Source organism: Poecilia formosa, unplaced genomic scaffold (assembly GCF_000485575.1).
Source record: "Poecilia formosa unplaced genomic scaffold, Poecilia_formosa-5.1.2 Scaffold41, whole genome shotgun sequence".
Taxonomy (NCBI): domain Eukaryota; kingdom Metazoa; phylum Chordata; class Actinopteri; order Cyprinodontiformes; family Poeciliidae; genus Poecilia; species Poecilia formosa.
Genome location: NW_006799980.1, coordinates 178313 through 196059, shown reverse-complemented (window position 1 = coordinate 196059; position 17747 = coordinate 178313). Strand labels below are relative to the sequence as shown.

General features: G+C 41.5%; 1 protein-coding gene and 1 long non-coding RNA gene across 5 annotated transcripts in view; one reads left to right on the top strand and one right to left on the bottom strand.

Annotated features, from left to right (window-relative positions):
- Window positions 1–6813: 6813 nt before the first annotated feature.
- LOC103137485 (protein Dok-7) overlaps window positions 6814–17747 on the bottom strand; it is a 41573-nt gene continuing 30639 nt past the window's right edge. For 2 of the 4 annotated variants that reach the window (XM_016671104.1, XM_007551236.2), the window contains one exon: window positions 12744–15069. In XM_016671104.1, coding sequence (XP_016526590.1) covers window positions 14933–15069 — 137 coding nt within the window. In that variant the 3' untranslated portion in view covers window positions 12744–14932. Of the gene's footprint in view, window positions 11792–12743; window positions 15070–17401; window positions 17719–17747 lie in introns of those variants that run through there. The other 2 variants (XM_016671105.1, XM_016671106.1) reach the window with 2 other exon arrangements.
- LOC103137484 (uncharacterized) lies at window positions 15243–17738 on the top strand. Its single transcript, XR_476150.2, has 2 exons — window positions 15243–16655; window positions 17409–17738. It is a non-coding gene; the product is annotated as an uncharacterized LOC103137484 (long non-coding RNA).

Here is a 17747-nt window from a genome sequence, read left to right as displayed (position 1 = left end):
GTGTGTCCCAAGGATTTTGTTTCTCGGTGGATTGTTGTTTTCCTCTGAGCCAGTTCAGTGTTTTTGTTGTTTCTCCTTTCCAAGCATATTGTTCTTTACATGAGCGCAGGGCCAGCATGTTTGGGTTTCATTTCCCGTTCCGCAATGGCTAACAAATAAATGTCAGCACCCTGTTTGGCACATCATGCAACTCACCCCGAAACAAAGCTGGCTGCAGCGGCTCAGTGTTTCCGCAGAGAGGTCAGAGATGGAGCTTTTTTTATTATTATTATAATTTTATTTTATTTTTTTAACTAAAAGAATCGCTCAGTTGTTCAAAAAAACAAAACAACAAAGCCACGGGAGCCGTTGGTCAGCTTGACACACGTCGTGTTGTGAGATCGATTGTTCAGATATGTCATGGGTACAATATTCCCCATCCTGTGTCCTGAAGCTGTCAGTGGGTGAACCAAATTAAAACATGGCCTGTGGACACTTCAACTGATGATGTGAGTCTGAGAAACGACACATCAAATATGTCAGCTGGACTAATTACACCCTAATGTGCTCTCTGCTGTAACAATCAAGCCCCACGGGGACCATCTCACCCAGACGTTGTTTTCAGCTTCTGATAACTTTTAACAATAAGAATGTCTCTGTTGGTAAGTAATCACTTACTTTGTTTTGTAAATGATTTAAATCCAGTCTGATTCTCTTAGGCATTTTTTATTTTTTTTTTTTTTGCCAAAAATCTTAGTTTTTGGATGTGTAAAGACTGGACTTTTCCTCATTTCCTCCAGCGTCCTGCACTTATCAGGAGCAGAACAGGATGATGAGAGGGTGAGGAAGAGCAGATGATAGGAGGTACCACAGCATCTATGATGTATGAGGGCGAACGTTAGTAAACCGGATAATAATGATGCTTACAATCTCCAGCTGCCCCTTTCGCCATGTTGACCGTCTGGAACATTGGACTAGCTTATGAGACCGGAGTGCAAGTATTGCAAATTACACTCCCTTATTTTCCACCGAGCGCATTCGAATCTGAACACAAGCGCAGAAATCATGAGGCCGTCAGGCGTCTGAACAGTGAGAATGAAGGCTGTGTAGAGAGGTAGAAAAAAAAAACAGATTAAGGCACATCCTCTTCAGATGCCTCGTGGGCAACGACTGTAAGAGCCTCTTTGTGTGTGTTTTTGTGAGACATTAGTAGTTGTAATTGAGTTGGGCTGAACAGGGCCAACGACCAGAACAAAAAGGTCAGCGGCTCGAGTTTATTGGGTTGGCGTTTGGAAATGCTACTGAACCCTGCAGGCTTTGACCATTTGCAACAAATCACCTCCGACAGATAAACTAATCAGCCGCTATTCGGGGATGCATTACATTTACTTAGAAAGCACAAGGCTTTAAGCAATCTGTGTGTCGTAAGGAAACCGCAGCCTGACGCTTCGTGGAGCCGTTCTCTGCAGTTCAGTCGTCTGGGAAGATCGATCTACAATGTAAGCAGTCTTCTTACAAATGGCTGATTTTCCAAAGCGCTCTGGTGGACAGAGCTTGAATACGCGCCTGGTCATCTAGTCTGCTGTGCATCGCTGATGAGTTCGCACATTTAAGTGGGAATTCAAAGTTGAGGGGCGAAGATGGAGGAGGTCCAATTCAGCTCAATCAGGATCACATTGTTGCCGTTAGCAGACGATGCTCAGAGTTGCTTGGTAGTAAACCTTGCAAATGCAGAGCAGATTCACACTAGTAATGCAGGACTGGATGTACCAGGGACTGCAAACAATTTCATAAAATCTGCACTCTGACTGTGCATTTAATTTATTATTTTGACAATAAACTTTGTTCAACTGAGAAATATAGCAAATTTACACACTTTAATGTGTCTTACTGATGACCTGGAAACAATATTCAATGAAATGCCAAACATGGAGAACCAACGTCCAGCTTTGTCAGAACAAGAATCCAGAGAAACCCCTGTTTATACATTATGGTCAAGTTATTACAGTTATTCTTATTAAACATGGGGAACCAATATGCAATTTGTAGTTTTATACTTTTGTCTTTCTTTTGGTTTTATTTGTATTTCCTTGTAATTTATGTAAAGCACTTTGAACAGCGCTGTTGCTGAAAATGTGAGTATATATAAAATTACCCTGCCGTACCTTACCTAATGCAATTATAAGTAAAAAAAAAAAAAAAAGAAAAAGTTTTTAGGTCAATAAAAGAAACTTAAAATTGTAATGGTGATCAATGCAGAATTAGAATAAATATATATTCATATTTCCTTATGTGGACCCTTTTGTATCAAAATGTGGGAGAGATTTAGTTCCGTACATGAAAACTGTGTTTCCTTCCTTCCAGTTTGAACTGATTTAGCATGTTCCTTTGGAAGGACATAATCTGACAGCTGCAACATTAAACTGGGTCATCAGCAACAATAATCCTTGACACAGCAGTGACTCAGAGGAAAAAGAAAAGATCGAGTCGCCGTAACGTCACTGGAAACGCTTTTCCAGGGTCATAAATGAAAAGAAATACAGTAGCTTTAAATGACTTGCAGTGAAGATTCACAGATGCATTATCTGTACGAGGCACAAAAAAACCCACAAATGCTTTCTATTCTCTTTGAATGAAGGAACCAGTAATCACAAATTGTGATTATTGGTCCTGCTTAATGCGCCTTTTCACTGAAGTTTATAAAGCAAACTAATCTCTTTAAGTGTAAAACATCAACTTATGGTAATTTAACAGTCGCTGATGGCCGGACTCTCTCTCCTCTGAGCAGGCAGTGATGTATTTAATTTTCTTGAAGCAATATTAAAGCACTTGAGTGTGGAAATTTCCTGAGTGCCTTTTGGTATCTTGAATCCAACCGTTTCTCGTGGTTCCTACATAATTAATAATCCTGAAGTCATTAGTTCCTCTGTGAAGACGGCGGCAGCCTCGGCCATGACGTGTGAACATGCGAGCGAGGGGAAAGTGACCTTGCATGAATAATTAAGCTGACTGAGATGTTTGAATTTATTTTCTGACAAGCGTGTGCAAGACTGACAAAGGAGAGCGAACAGTTTGATTAGCAAGTACCAATTACTTATTCGGCAGACGTAATTTTCCTGGGAGGCAGAGAAAGGAGGCTTCGCATGGCTGAACCAGCACAAGGAGAAGAACCGAATGTCTCAGGATTGTATGTGCGGCCTTTTGTTGTTTGATCCCAAAAGGCGCACCAGTATAAAAACACCGGCCTGTCATATTCCTGTGACAGTCAGACTGAATCCAAACCATTAATTCTGATTAAAGTGACAGAATGACCCACTTTTCAGCTGATGAAGTCAATAACTGATGCTCCAAGCTCTGCACTGGTGGCAATGTGTTTCTGTAGTTCACTCCTGGTTCCTGCCAGACATGCAGACTTAAACTAGATTATATTTATGGTGGATACCAGATATTGAAATGTAAGCAGCCACTATTAGGACTCCCATCTCCAACCAGCTTCACCGGGTCTTTATTGTGTGTGTTTTGAGGCCGACGTGCAAAATTTACACCAAAACTAGTTGATCATTTGCAACACAAAGCTAATCTACGATGGCTGGACATTAACACCGTGTTTACACAGTAAACCTGACTTGTTGAGGTCCACGGTTCTCTTCCCGACATGTTAGCACTCAAGTCAAAGCCAAAAGAAATCTCCTTTGACTTCCTCCAGGAGTTTTTAGTCAGATGCCAGTCGTGCCAACATAATTGGAGCTTCCTCAAATTGTTTAATTGCACGGTAAAGTATGAGGGCATGTAAACTCTTGAAGAAAGCAATAAAAATGTTCTTTTTCACTATTCTGGCATTTAAGCAAATAGAAATAATTGGGGTAGTTTTAAGTGACATGAGACAAAGATGAGTGTAATTTAATGTCAAAAAGTGGGGGGGAAAAAAGTTTATTTTTGTTGAGTGTATATACAGATGCATACATATTTATATGTGTTCTCCAAAGCTTCAGCTAGGCAGCTGTGCATGAAGTAAACACGCCTCTCGTCCAGTAACCACCAAGATCGGCGCCAGCCTCCCTGTGACTCTGTGAGGTTTGGGAGGAACAGACAAAGGATGGACGGATAATGCAGTTGTTCCCATAAGGAGTGTCTGTCTCCTACGAGAGAAGAACATTTGAAGAAGAATAAATTGGTTCATTTTACTTCAGCTCTGAATGACGGAATAAAAACTCTCGGCTGCATTTTCAAACGAGAGGAAAACAACCGAGGTCGAAAGGTGCCGGCTCGTTGGCGCTTTTGTGTGAATTTATGATTTGTGAAAAACAAAAAAAATTGTTCCGTTTTTTTGTTTTTTTTCACATGAAATCCCCAGGATGCTCACATTCAGTCAGTTCCAATCAAAAATGCTCAGCTGGCGTCGGAGCAGTGAGCAATGGTGCAAATCTGACGTCTACAGCCAGTGTCACGAAACCTCTGACCTGTGGACACAGCATGCTTTTTAGTTGCTAAAGTGTTATTCTGAGCTGAGCCTCATGTCAGCAGTCAAAGAGCTTCTTAACTTCACAGCCAAACTCAACTTAATGTTTTATCCTCCACCTTCAGGAACACAACATAAAGTCTGCTGTGCAAAGTAGTTTGTTTTCCACTACAAAATAAATCAAGTATTTGAACCTTCAATTACTCAAGATTTTAAAGTCGCACTGACAAAGATGAGGATGTACAAGATAAAATCACCTCTTACTATTTCACCTCCAAACCAGCCAGACTTGATTGTTATATTTAATTTGGAGTAGCTCTCCAGACTTTCTGAAGTGTCTCTCAAAGTTTTAATCTTGTAGATGTTCCAGGATGCTGCCCAACAAATTATGTTTGATATGTTGAGTTATTGTCACAGATTCAGCCAAAGAGACTGGAGCAAATTGTTCCCTGATGAGCGGCTGCTGGTAAAGACTCAGACTGATCAACTAGGGAGACTTGAAGCAGAAGAAACCAAATGCAGTAGACACACCACAATCATCAGTTCCTCACTTTTATTTGGCGAATTATAATTCGGAGTGTAACTGAATAAAAGTGATTGAATCATTTCAAGAGCTGCAGAAAAGGTTTTAGAAATAACTTTGTGCTCCACAACAATGTTTGATGTTTGGTCCTAATTTCATGCCAGAGGTCAGAATATTTGCAAAGCCCACAATACTCACAATCAAATATAAATCAATATTCATAGATTTTAAAAGTGATGTGAAAAAAAAGGAGTGGTGTTCCAGTGACCAATTTGTTTTTTTTTAGCGTTTTTGTTGTTAAAATGTGAACTTTTTTCCTGTAGTGTTGTGCTCGGGGCCCCTTTGAAGGCAATTTAAATTCAATTGAATGTGTTTATATAACACCAGTAAGTCTCACAGGTCTTTATATCTGCTACCTGTGTGTCTGTGGTGAACAGATGGCGCTCTCCTGTATGTTCTTTGCTTTTTATGCAAACCGCAGCAGGGACTAAAGCTGTGCTGCTTCCCCTCACAGACACTCGCTGTGCGCTCGCTTATTGGATTTTCAGTCTTCATTTCCATTTCTTTATTTAGATCAATACGCGGCCACAGAGACGCTCAGTCACACTTTCTCAAGTAAATGAGTTTCTAAGAAACACTCGCAGTACGTCGCCCTGTGTGGTTTGGTCCAAGGTTAGTCGATTTAACAACCAGTGATTTATGCGCTCGTACGGTAAGCCAATGCGAATAACGACGCTGCATGAGTTGATTTCGGTTGTTCGATTCAAGAATTGTTTTTTTAATGAGTATTGGTGCGCCAGTGAATGGTCACAGCTCTGTGTGTTGACTATCGACAGTTTGTGTTTAAACACGTGCACAAAACAGCACCAGATGTTTTACTGTTTTGCCACCAAAGTGACTTGATAGATGTGCGGCAAGTTGTGTCGTTAAATTAGATAACGACACGTTTTAAACTTCTACCACTTGATTGTAAAGTAATTTTGGGGCAGAGGAGAAATTGTTAGTCCTCTGTCGTCATTTTATTGTTTGGATGGAGTAGAGTATGGTGGACGTTCAAAGGTCTGGTTCAATTTCCATGTGATGTCTGAAGTTGTCACATTCATTATCAAGCAATTATTAGGCAGTGAAAATACCATGTCCAACAATCATACAGCTGAGGAAGGAGACGGGTTTTTGTCTGGAGATGAAATGTGGAAATTAATCCCAGAACAAAATCAACAGACCTTTTGAAGAGGACGAAGGCAATACTCTGGGAAAAAAAAAACAAAAAACAACACACATAAAAAACCTGAATACATTTTGTGGAACACATTATATTTATACCAGAGCACGAAAACGTGGTTTCAGCTCATCCAGGAGGAAGAAATGCTGCGAGTCAGTAACTTAGTGCAACCTGCCGGGTTTCCTCAAATAGAAACTTTTTAACCAATTTGAATAACTAATTGATCTCACTGTTACTGTAGCTGATAACTAGGATCAATTAGAATGTATGCATGATTGAATTAAAATGATTCTTTTGAGACAGTGTTTCTGTGAATCGGTGGCATGTAAATAAACAGAATTAAATTGTATATTTAACAGTACAGCAATTAAACTGTTCAGCAGTACTTGGTCACTTAGTCACTTAGTCCACTTCTAAAAACTCCAGCTCTAAGTTGCTGACAAGTTGTCCAGATTATCCTTTCTGTAAGTTTTCAACATTTACACTTTCTTCAGTTTGTTTCTTTGTGTTTTATTACCTTTCCTAAAGTTGATCTGTTCAGGTTATCCCAGTCCCAGCTGCTGATGGGAGATGGCTTAACGCCTTGAAGAATCCAGCAATCAAAATTAAATCAACACAAACTTTGAAAGGTTTAATATTCATCCCATTTTATTTACAATTTACACATTTTTTGGAAGTGAGTGTGATTCGGTTTTCGTTCTTACTGCATTACATGATTATCAAACTGCAATAATCAACCACCAATAAAAATGCATGTTAGTCGAGGAAGGTAAAACCAGAGACAGAAGACACTAACCTCTTACAACATTGATCGTCGGAAAGCAATAAATCTGAAACTCTGGCTTTTGTCTGTCCTTTTGAAAAAGCATATTTCATATTCCAGCACATCTTGCATGTTTCATACTCGGACGTTTCAGATGAAAACATTTTCTGCAGAGAAATTACAATGAAAACTACAATGTCCCTGTCAGACATGCGAGTTCATCTTTACATTTTGACTTATACGAAGTGTTTTTGATGAAAGAGTTCAGGATTACCGTAAATCTATTTTTATTACATGTTGACAATGTGCGGTGATTGGTGCTTTTTTGGGGGGAGCATTTCCAGAAAAACAGCCGGGAAATCAGTACTTAGCACTCTTTAAGGTATGTAGACTTATTAATGTGGCTCTGTGGTTTCTCAATAGAGTAGAAAATGCTACTCTATTAATGTCTTCTGAAAGAATAGACACTGAATCTGACTGGAGTTTGACTGTATAGTTCTGGTCTGGTATAGAGCATGAACATTATGAACCTTGTGCACAGACCAAATATTTATTTTTTATCCAGTTAAAGATTATTTTACTGACTTCCAGGAAAGCTTGGACGAAGACAAAAACAACACGCTCGGATGGAAGGAGATTAGTGAATTCAGGAACGTGCCACAAGGCTGCAAAGAAGTAGAAAATACAGGATCAAATGTGTCTCTGCCCAGAAAGTATCAACCAGAAAAAGAAGGTGATGCTCCAAAATATACACCTTCAGGAAAGACTAAAACGTGCAGCCGCCTACATGAACGAGATCAGTTACTTCTGGAGAGAAATGTGACACTCAAAGCATTTGGTCTCGGTGTTAACGGGTGAGCGTGGATGAGTCGGGGTGAGATTTTCACACCCAACAATGCTGCACCAGCTATAAAGCATGGTGGGGGCGGAGGCATGCTGTGCCATTAGTGGTACTGGTGCATTATCATCAAATCAACCATTAAAAATATAAAACATGAATGAAGGCCCCTAATGGGTGCATGGAAATTTTTCACCGCAACTGTAAACACTGAAAAAACACACAAAAGTTGTAGTAATAAATAACTTACTAAAAAAAGAAAATTTTTACCTAGAAAGCACTAATTATACATTCTTAACTTGTGTATAAAATTAAATAAACGTCTTCTTGAAGTCAACCGCGGGTGAAACGCAGCAGAATACGAGACGGAAACGACACTCTGCCGAGGTCTACCGATGTACCGCACAAGAAACGAGGAAAAATTAAAAGGACACAAAACAAACATTGCTGTTGTCATTTAAAAATCTCTAAAGAAAATCTCCAAACATTGTTTTCTCTCGTCTATGCAGAAGTCATAAATAGTTTCCCACAGTAAATCCCTACGGAGGAAACAACGAAAGCAGCACTCGGGTTCTGTTCAAACAATAAACAGCATCTGTTAGTCACAGCAGGCCAACGCAGGTCAGCAGGCGCAGCGGAGAAACGTGGAACAATTACAGATCCTCACCGCAACTCGTCATTTACTTTCTCCTGCTCAGCGCTCTGAGTAAGACTGGATGGACGGCTTTAGGCCAAATCCGAGCGGCTTAGCACAGCGCAATTAATAATTACCTCATGGAATAATCACCTCTTGCTTCATCTCTGTTGTTTTTCCCAAACGATGATAAAAAAAATGTGGGTCGGTCCAAGATGGCGCTGAGATGCAGCTGAGCGAGGGGGAGGCATTTGGGCCGTGACTCATCTCTGGGTCAGTGCTCTTCTCCTTTTAGTTGGCGAGGTGCCATTTAGTGATGCAACCGACTCTCTGAGAGGACGAGGTGGAAACGTCGCGCCTGGCTTCATGCAAAACCGCACAGCCGCGTTTATCGCGGCTCCTTGATTACAGAAGCAAAGGCCTGCCGCCCTAACAACGTGAGCACGACATGTTCGTGGATTCCAGCATGCGTGAACCCGGTCTGTGCTTAGAAACTGTAAAGAGAACAGAAAACAAAAACGCTCCCATCAAGTTCTTCACATCTCCGGTGGATGCAGTCCGACGCGGCGAATCCAAAGCGCGGGGGTCAGTGCGGCGTTCCCTTTCGCCTCAGCTCCAGGCTGTGCAGACCCTCCTGCCTGCCCAGGGCGTGCTGCGCGCCGACTCTGTGGGCCATCTCCGTCGCGGTGATGTCGATCTGCGCATACCTGGTGGAGCTCTTTCCTGTCAAAAAAATAATAATTGCAGGAGAAACAAGGTTGTCATCTGGAATTCATCTGGAAAAGGTCTTTTCTAGAGTCTAAGCTCAGAAAAAGTTTATTGCTTCACCGACTAACTCGTCTGAGCTGGTAGAGCGCAATGAGAAGGCAATAAACAAAACCTGACAGTAAAAATATTCACCTGAATTGGATGAGCTGTGTCTAAGCCAAAATCAAAAGACTTCACAAAAAAAAGTTACCTGCAGATGCGTCAGCTAGGAAATCCAGGGGGGGAAAAAAAGCAGCTTTCCTTTAATCTACACCCGTACATAGCCACAGAACGTCTTGCGTCACCGTGTTTTTAAAAACAACAGGAAACACATTCAGCGTGTGCGTGGCGCTGAATGCGATTACTCAATGCCCTGAGCCTTTGATGTGTGCGCCTGCTTAAACCTGCTTAAAGTTGAGTTCAGTTCTAATAAAAGAGATCACAAAGATGTCATGAACAATGCAAACCGTAATGCCTTAAGCTGTTTGTGAACTGGTAGGAGAGGGCTGCTTCCAAAGCCAGGCTCAGGGCAGATTTCTGTCTGGATTGAACTCGGATGCGACAAAATCATAAAGAAATAAAAATAGAGGGGAAAAAAAAAGAGTTTTTTTTTTTATTTATTTCATGGTCTTTTCTGCAGAATATTTACATCCTTTTGCTGCTGGAAGTTTTAGCTCATCTGATAATGAATAAAAAATAGTCGGTCAACAGACTTTGGACCAGTACAAACATTATATAAGGAATTATAAGCTGCAGGATCTTCTGGGACTTTAAATTTCTCCTTCTGCGCAAACCGGATCAAGTTTCCACACATAAATCAGAGAAAATATGCAAATAATTCAGCTGAATTTTGTCTTTCATATCTTTATTAATACAATCACTGCCAAAAATGCTTCTTTTCACTCGTCTTATATAAAATTCTAATTTTCTGACAAGCAACATCTTGTTTATTTCAGTTACCAAAGCAAACAGAAATAAACAACTTAAACATGTTTGTATGTAATGAATCATTATGAATTACTGACGTAAATACGTCTCTATAAATCGGGATATAAACCCTTTTATAGAGTTCCACCAGTCACATTTAGACTCAATATTAATGCAAATGGCTGCTGTTCTGCACCTCGGTCGTGTTTTATCGTCTCTCAGAAAGGGAAAGAAATTCAACCCGGCTTCTCCCGGCCATCGGCGGTCCCGGTAGGACGACTCCATTAGAGAGGGCCAACTCACAGCTGCGACCCGAGGGCCTCGGTGGTGAGGCAGGACGCCCTTCCTCCCGGGTGACACGTTAATAAGAGATAAACTGCAACGCCGCCATCAAGGCGCCGACCTCTGACCTCACGCCCTTCTCGTGTTCTCGGAGGCAGCGACGATAAGACCAAACCCGTCTGTGAATTACGGCTCGCCGCTCCGTCTCCGGTCACCGACGTCTTTCGGTAAAAGTTCCGGTGGGAGTCTTGCGGCGGCTGATGGGACCGAACCGAGTCACCGATGATTCATGCGGCCACAGTGACTCTTTATCCTGCCCCGATGCAGCCTTGACATTAGCGCGCTGAATTATTGTAAGCGGGCTCTTTCAGAGCGGTCTGCCGGGTTTGAGGAGCAAATGCCTGAAAAAGCGGCTGCATACAGATGGTGATCAGAAACAGGGAAAGCTTTGTGGAAAAAAAAAAATACGTGAAGGTTCAGCGCTTCAAACACTCGCTTCTATATTTTTTTGGTGTAAAGTTCATGGACACACCAAATCTGACCTTTTCTCACACATTTAACTGCTTTGCTCCTGGACTCCTTTCTTGAGGAGAGAGGAGTCCAGGTGTGAATGAGGAGTGTGTGTGTGTGTGTGTGTGTGTGTGTGTGTGAGGTAGAAATGATGCATGTAAACCACTGGATGATTTAACTGGAGCACAGTAATATTATATGAATGTGCAAACTAAAACTGAAGCAGTGCAAACTTTGCACTCTGTCATGTTTGTTTATGTTAGCATTAGTATGTTGTCTGAATGCCTGTGAATATGTGTCAGAAATGTTTCTTACATAAATTAGGTTATTTTGGAAAATTTAGAAATTCAGTCCATAGCTCTTTAGCAGATTTAAACAGTAACTAACAGGTTGCTGCATGTTATTCAAAAGAATGAATGCGGCAAAGCTCGACTGTGAAAAACGTTTACTCTGGAGAAACTTTCATGTACAACGATGATTGTTTATATTCTTGACCTGATCAATATGTTACGATACCATCAGTGTTTTTGTCCGGATTGCACTGTGCTCTAACTATAATCTACATTTTATCAAGTTTTTGTCATTTTTTCCCTCAGAGACGACTTTCAGGCGTATCCCTCGGTCCTGAATCTCATGTGCATCCTGAAAGCAGCACCAGGAGAAACCAGCGCCTCTCGGCTTTTTAGCAGCGACCTCAGGCCAGAAGAGGACGGCGCCTCCACCTGAGAGAGACTGCAGTCTCATCGGATTAACAGCAGGGAGCGACTGTGGACCCGGATGTTGTCGGAGCTCATTTTTCCTGCTCATTTGGATAAATTCCCGCTGGAAATCACGACTTCCTCCAGGTTTGTGTTTCTTTTTCAAGCTCGGGTTTAAACAACTTTTCAGCTGCGTTCTTCTCCGTTTCCTGCAGCATTCATGGGTAAAAAAAACAAAAGCTATTTAGAGAGAAGCCACTGTTGTTATTAGCAACAGCCTCTGTAACCATGAATTTGAATAGTAGATTAAATCAGTTAAGTAAGCTTATATTGACAACTGAAAAAAAAAAAAAAAAAACTCAATTTCCCTTTGATCATCACAAAGATTTACTTTTAAAACCCACAAAGGATTTACTGAAGAATAAACAGACTGTGATCTGCTGATGAAAAGTCATCCTACGGGCTGANAGCTGAGGAAGGAGACGGGTTTTTGTCTGGAGATGAAATGTGGAAATTAATCCCAGAACAAAATCAACAGACCTTTTGAAGAGGACGAAGGCAATACTCTGGGAAAAAAAAAACAAAAAACAACACACATAAAAAACCTGAATACATTTTGTGGAACACATTATATTTATACCAGAGCACGAAAACGTGGTTTCAGCTCATCCAGGAGGAAGAAATGCTGCGAGTCAATAACTTAGTGCAACCTGCTGGGTTTCCTCAAATAGAAACTTTTTAACCAATTTGAATAACTAATTGATCTCACTGTTACTGTAGCTGATAACTAGGATCAATTAGAATGTATGCATGATTGAATTAAAATGATTCTTTTGAGACAGTGTTTCTGTGAATCGGTGGCATGTAAATAAACAGAATTAAATTGTATATTTAACAGTACAGCAATTAAATTGTTCAGCAGTACTTAGTCACGAGCTTCTTCTAAAAACTCCAGCTCTAAGTTGCTGACAAGTTGTCCAGATTATCCTTTCTGTAAGTTTTCAACATTTACACTTTCTTCAGTTTGTTTCTTTGTGTTTTATTACCTTTCCTAAAGTTGATCTGTTCAGGTTATCCCAGTCCCAGCTGCTGATGGGAGACGGCTTAACGCCTTGAAGAATCCAGCAATCAAAATTAAATGAACACAAACTTTGAAAGGTTTACTATTCATCCCATTTTATTTACAATTGACATTTTTTTGGAAATGAGTGTGATTCGGTTTTCGTTCTTACTGCATTACATGATTATCAAACTGCAATAATCAACCACCAATAAAAATACATGTTAGTCGAGGAAGGTAAAACCAGAGACAGAAGACACTAACCTCTTACAACATTGATCGTCGGAAAGCAATAAATCTGAAACTCTGGCTTTTGTCTGTCCTTTTGAAAAAGCATATTTCATATTCCAGCACATCTTGCATGTTTCATACTCGGACGTTTCAGATGAAAACATTTTCTGCAGAGAAATTACAATGAAAACTACAATGTCCCTGTCAGACATGCGAGTTCATCTTTACATTTTAACTTATACGAAGTGTTTTTGATGAAAGAGTTCAGGGTTACCGTAAATCTATTTTTATTGCATGTTGACAATGTGCGGTGATTGGTGTTTTTTTGGGGGGAGCATTTCCAGAAAAACAGCCGGGAAATCAGTACTTAGCACTCTTTAAGGTATGTAGACTTATTAATGTGGCTCTGTGGTTTCTCAATAGAGTAGAAAATGCTACTCTATTAATGTCTTCTGAAAGAATAGACACTGAATCTGACTGGCGTTTGACTGTATAGTTCTGGTCTGGTATAGAGCATGAACATTATGAACCTTGTGCACAGACCAAATATTTATTTTTTATCCAGTTAAAGATTATTTTACTGACTTCCAGGAAAGCTTGGACGAAGACAAAAACAACACGCTCGGATGGAAGGAGATTAGTGAATTCAGGAACGTGCCACAAGGCTGCAAAGAAGTAGAAAATACAGGATCAAATGTGTCTCTGCCCAGAAAGTACCAACCAGAAAAAGAAGCTGATGCTCCAAAATTTACACCTTCAGGAAAGACTAAAACGTGCAGCCGCCTACATGAACGAGATCAGTTACTTCTGGAGAGAAATGTGACACTCAAAGCATTTGGTCTCGGTGTTAACGGGTGAGCGTGGATGAGTCGGGGTGAGATTTTCACACCCAACAAATGCTGCACCAGCTATAAAGCATGGTGGGGGCGGAGGCATGCTGTGCCATTAGTGGTACTGGTGCATTATCATCAAATCAACCATTAAAAATATAAAACATGAATGAAGGCCCCTAATGGGTGCATGGAAATTTTTCACCGCAACTGTAAACACTGAAAAAACACACAAAAGTTGTAGTAATAAATAACTTACTAAAAAAAGAAAATTTTTACCTAGAAAGCACTAATTATACATTCTTAACTTGTGTATAAAATTAAATAAACGTCTTCTTGAAGTCAACCGCGGGTGAAACGCAGCAGAATACGAGACGGAAACGACACTCTGCCGAGGTCTACCGATGTACCGCACAAGAAACGAGGAAAAATTAAAAGGACACAAAACAAACATTGCTGTTGTCATTTAAAAATCTCTAAAGAAAATCTCCAAACATTGTTTTCTCTCGTCTATGCAGAAGTCATAAATAGTTTCCCACAGTAAATCCCTACGGAGGAAACAACGAAAGCAGCACTCGGGTTCTGTTCAAACAATAAACAGCATCTGTTAGTCACAGCAGGCCAACGCAGGTCAGCAGGCGCAGCGGAGAAACGTGGAACAATTACAGATCCTCACCGCAACTCGTCATTTACTTTCTCCTGCTCAGCGCTCTGAGTAAGACTGGATGGACGGCTTTAGGCCAAATCCGAGCGGCTTAGCACAGCGCAATTAATAATTACCTCATGGAATAATCACCTCTTGCTTCATCTCTGTTGTTTTTCCCAAACGATGATAAAAAAAATGTGGGTCGGTCCAAGATGGCGCTGAGATGCAGCTGAGCGAGGGGGAGGCATTTGGGCCGTGACTCATCTCTGGGTCAGTGCTCTTCTCCTTTTAGTTGGCGAGGTGCCATTTAGTGATGCAACCGACTCTCTGAGAGGACGAGGTGGAAACGTCGCGCCTGGCTTCATGCAAAACCGCACAGCCGCGTTTATCGCGGCTCCTTGATTACAGAAGCAAAGGCCTGCCGCCCTAACAACGTGAGCACGACATGTTCGTGGATTCCAGCATGCGTGAACCCGGTCTGTGCTTAGAAACTGTAAAGAGAACAGAAAACAAAAACGCTCCCATCAAGTTCTTCACATCTCCGGTGGATGCAGTCCGACGCGGCGAATCCAAAGCGCGGGGGTCAGTGCGGCGTTCCCTTTCGCCTCAGCTCCAGGCTGTGCAGACCCTCCTGCCTGCCCAGGGCGTGCTGCGCGCCGACTCTGTGGGCCATCTCCGTCGCGGTGATGTCGATCTGCGCATACCTGGTGGAGCTCTTTCCTGTCAAAAAAATAATAATTGCAGGAGAAACAAGGTTGTCATCTGGAATTCATCTGGAAAAGGTCTTTTCTAGAGTCTAAGCTCAGAAAAAGTTTATTGCTTCACCGACTAACTCGTCTGAGCTGGTAGAGCGCAATGAGAAGGCAATAAACAAAACCTGACAGTAAAAATATTCACCTGAATTGGATGAGCTGTGTCTAAGCCAAAATCAAAAGACTTCACAAAAAAAAGTTACCTGCAGATGCGTCAGCTAGGAAATCCAGGGGGGGAAAAAAAGCAGCTTTCCTTTAATCTACACCCGTACATAGCCACAGAACGTCTTGCGTCACCGTGTTTTTAAAAACAACAGGAAACACATTCAGCGTGTGCGTGGCGCTGAATGCGATTACTCAATGCCCTGAGCCTTTGATGTGTGCGCCTGCTTAAACCTGCTTAAAGTTGAGTTCAGTTCTAATAAAAGAGATCACAAAGATGTCATGAACAATGCAAACCGTAATGCCTTAAGCTGTTTGTGAACTGGTAGGAGAGGGCTGCTTCCAAAGCCAGGCTCAGGGCAGATTTCTGTCTGGATTGAACTCGGATGCGACAAAATCATAAAGAAATAAAAATAGAGGGGAAAAAAAAAGAGTTTTTTTTTTTATTTATTTCATGGTCTTTTCTGCAGAATATTTACATCCTTTTGCTGCTGGAAGTTTTAGCTCATCTGATAATGAATAAAAAATAGTCGGTCAACAGACTTTGGACCAGTACAAACATTATATAAGGAATTATAAGCTGCAGGATCTTCTGGGACTTTAAATTTCTCCTTCTGCGCAAACCGGATCAAGTTTCCACACATAAATCAGAGAAAATATGCAAATAATTCAGCTGAATTTTGTCTTTCATATCTTTATTAATACAATCACTGCCAAAAATGCTTCTTTTCACTCGTCTTATATAAAATTCTAATTTTCTGACAAGCAACATCTTGTTTATTTCAGTTACCAAAGCAAACAGAAATAAACAACTTAAACATGTTTGTATGTAATGAATCATTATGAATTACTGACGTAAATACGTCTCTATAAATCGGGATATAAACCCTTTTATAGAGTTCCACCAGTCACATTTAGACTCAATATTAATGCAAATGGCTGCTGTTCTGCACCTCGGTCGTGTTTTATCGTCTCTCAGAAAGGGAAAGAAATTCAACCCGGCTTCTCCCGGCCATCGGCGGTCCCGGTAGGACGACTCCATTAGAGAGGGCCAACTCACAGCTGCGACCCGAGGGTCTCGGTGGAGAGGCAGGACGCCCTTCCTCCCGGGTGACACGTTAATAAGAGATAAACTGCAACGCCGCCATCAAGGCGCCGACCTCTGACCTCACGCCCTTCTCGTGTTCTCGGAGGCAGCGACGATAAGACCAAACCCGTCTGTGAATTACGGCTCGCCGCTCCGTCTCCGGTCACCGACGTCTTTCGGTAAAAGTTCCGGTGGGAGTCTTGCGGCGGCTGATGGGACCGAACCGAGTCACCGATGATTCATGCGGCCACAGTGACTCTTTATCCTGCCCCGATGCAGCCTTGACATTAGCGCGCTGAATTATGGTAAGCGGGCTCTTTCAGAGCGGTCTGCCGGGTTTGAGGAGCAAATGCCTGAAAAAGCGGCTGCATACAGATGGTGATCAGAAACAGGGAAAGCTTTGTGGAAAAAAAAAAATACGTGAAGGTTCAGCGCTTCAAACACTCGCTTCTATATTTTTTTGGTGTAAAGTTCATGGACACACCAAATCTGACCTTTTCTCACACATTTAACTGCTTTGCTCCTGGACTCCTTTCTTGAGGAGAGAGGAGTCCAGGTGTGAATGAGGAGTGTGTGTGTGTGTGTGTGTGTGTGTGTGTGTGAGGTAGAAATGATGCATGTAAACCACTGGATGATTTAACTGGAGCACAGTAATATTATATGAATGTGCAAACTAAAACTGAAGCAGTGCAAACTTTGCACTCTGTCATGTTTGTTTATGTTAGCATTAGTATGTTGTCTGAATGCCTGTGAATATGTGTCAGAAATGTTTCTGATATAAATTAGGTTATTTTGGAAAATTTAGAAATTCAGTCCATAGCTCTTTAGCAGATTTAAACAGTAACTAACAGGTTGCTGCATGTTATTCAAAAGAATGAATGCGGCAAAGCTCGACTGTGAAAAACGTTTACTCTGGAGAAACTTTCATGTACAACGATGATTGTTTATATTCTTGACCTGATCAATATGTTACGATACCATCAGTGTTTTTGTCCGGATTGCACTGTGCTCTAACTATAATCTACATTTTATCAAGTTTTTGTCATTTTTTCCCTCAGAGACGACTTTCAGGCGTATCCCTCGGTCCTGAATCTCATGTGCATCCTGAAAGCAGCACCAGGAGAAACCAGCGCCTCTCGGCTTCTTAGCAGCGACCTCAGGCCAGAAGAGGACGGCGCCTCCACCTGAGAGAGACTGCAGTCTCATCGGATTAACAGCAGGGAGCGACTGTGGACCCGGATGTTGTCGGAGCTCATTTTTCCTGCTCATTGGATAAATTCCCGCTGGAAATCACGACTTCCTCCAGGTTTGTGTTTCTTTTTCAAGCTCGGTTTTAAACAACTCTTCAGCTGCGTTCTTCTCCGTTTCCTGCAGCATTCATGGGTAAAAAAAACAAA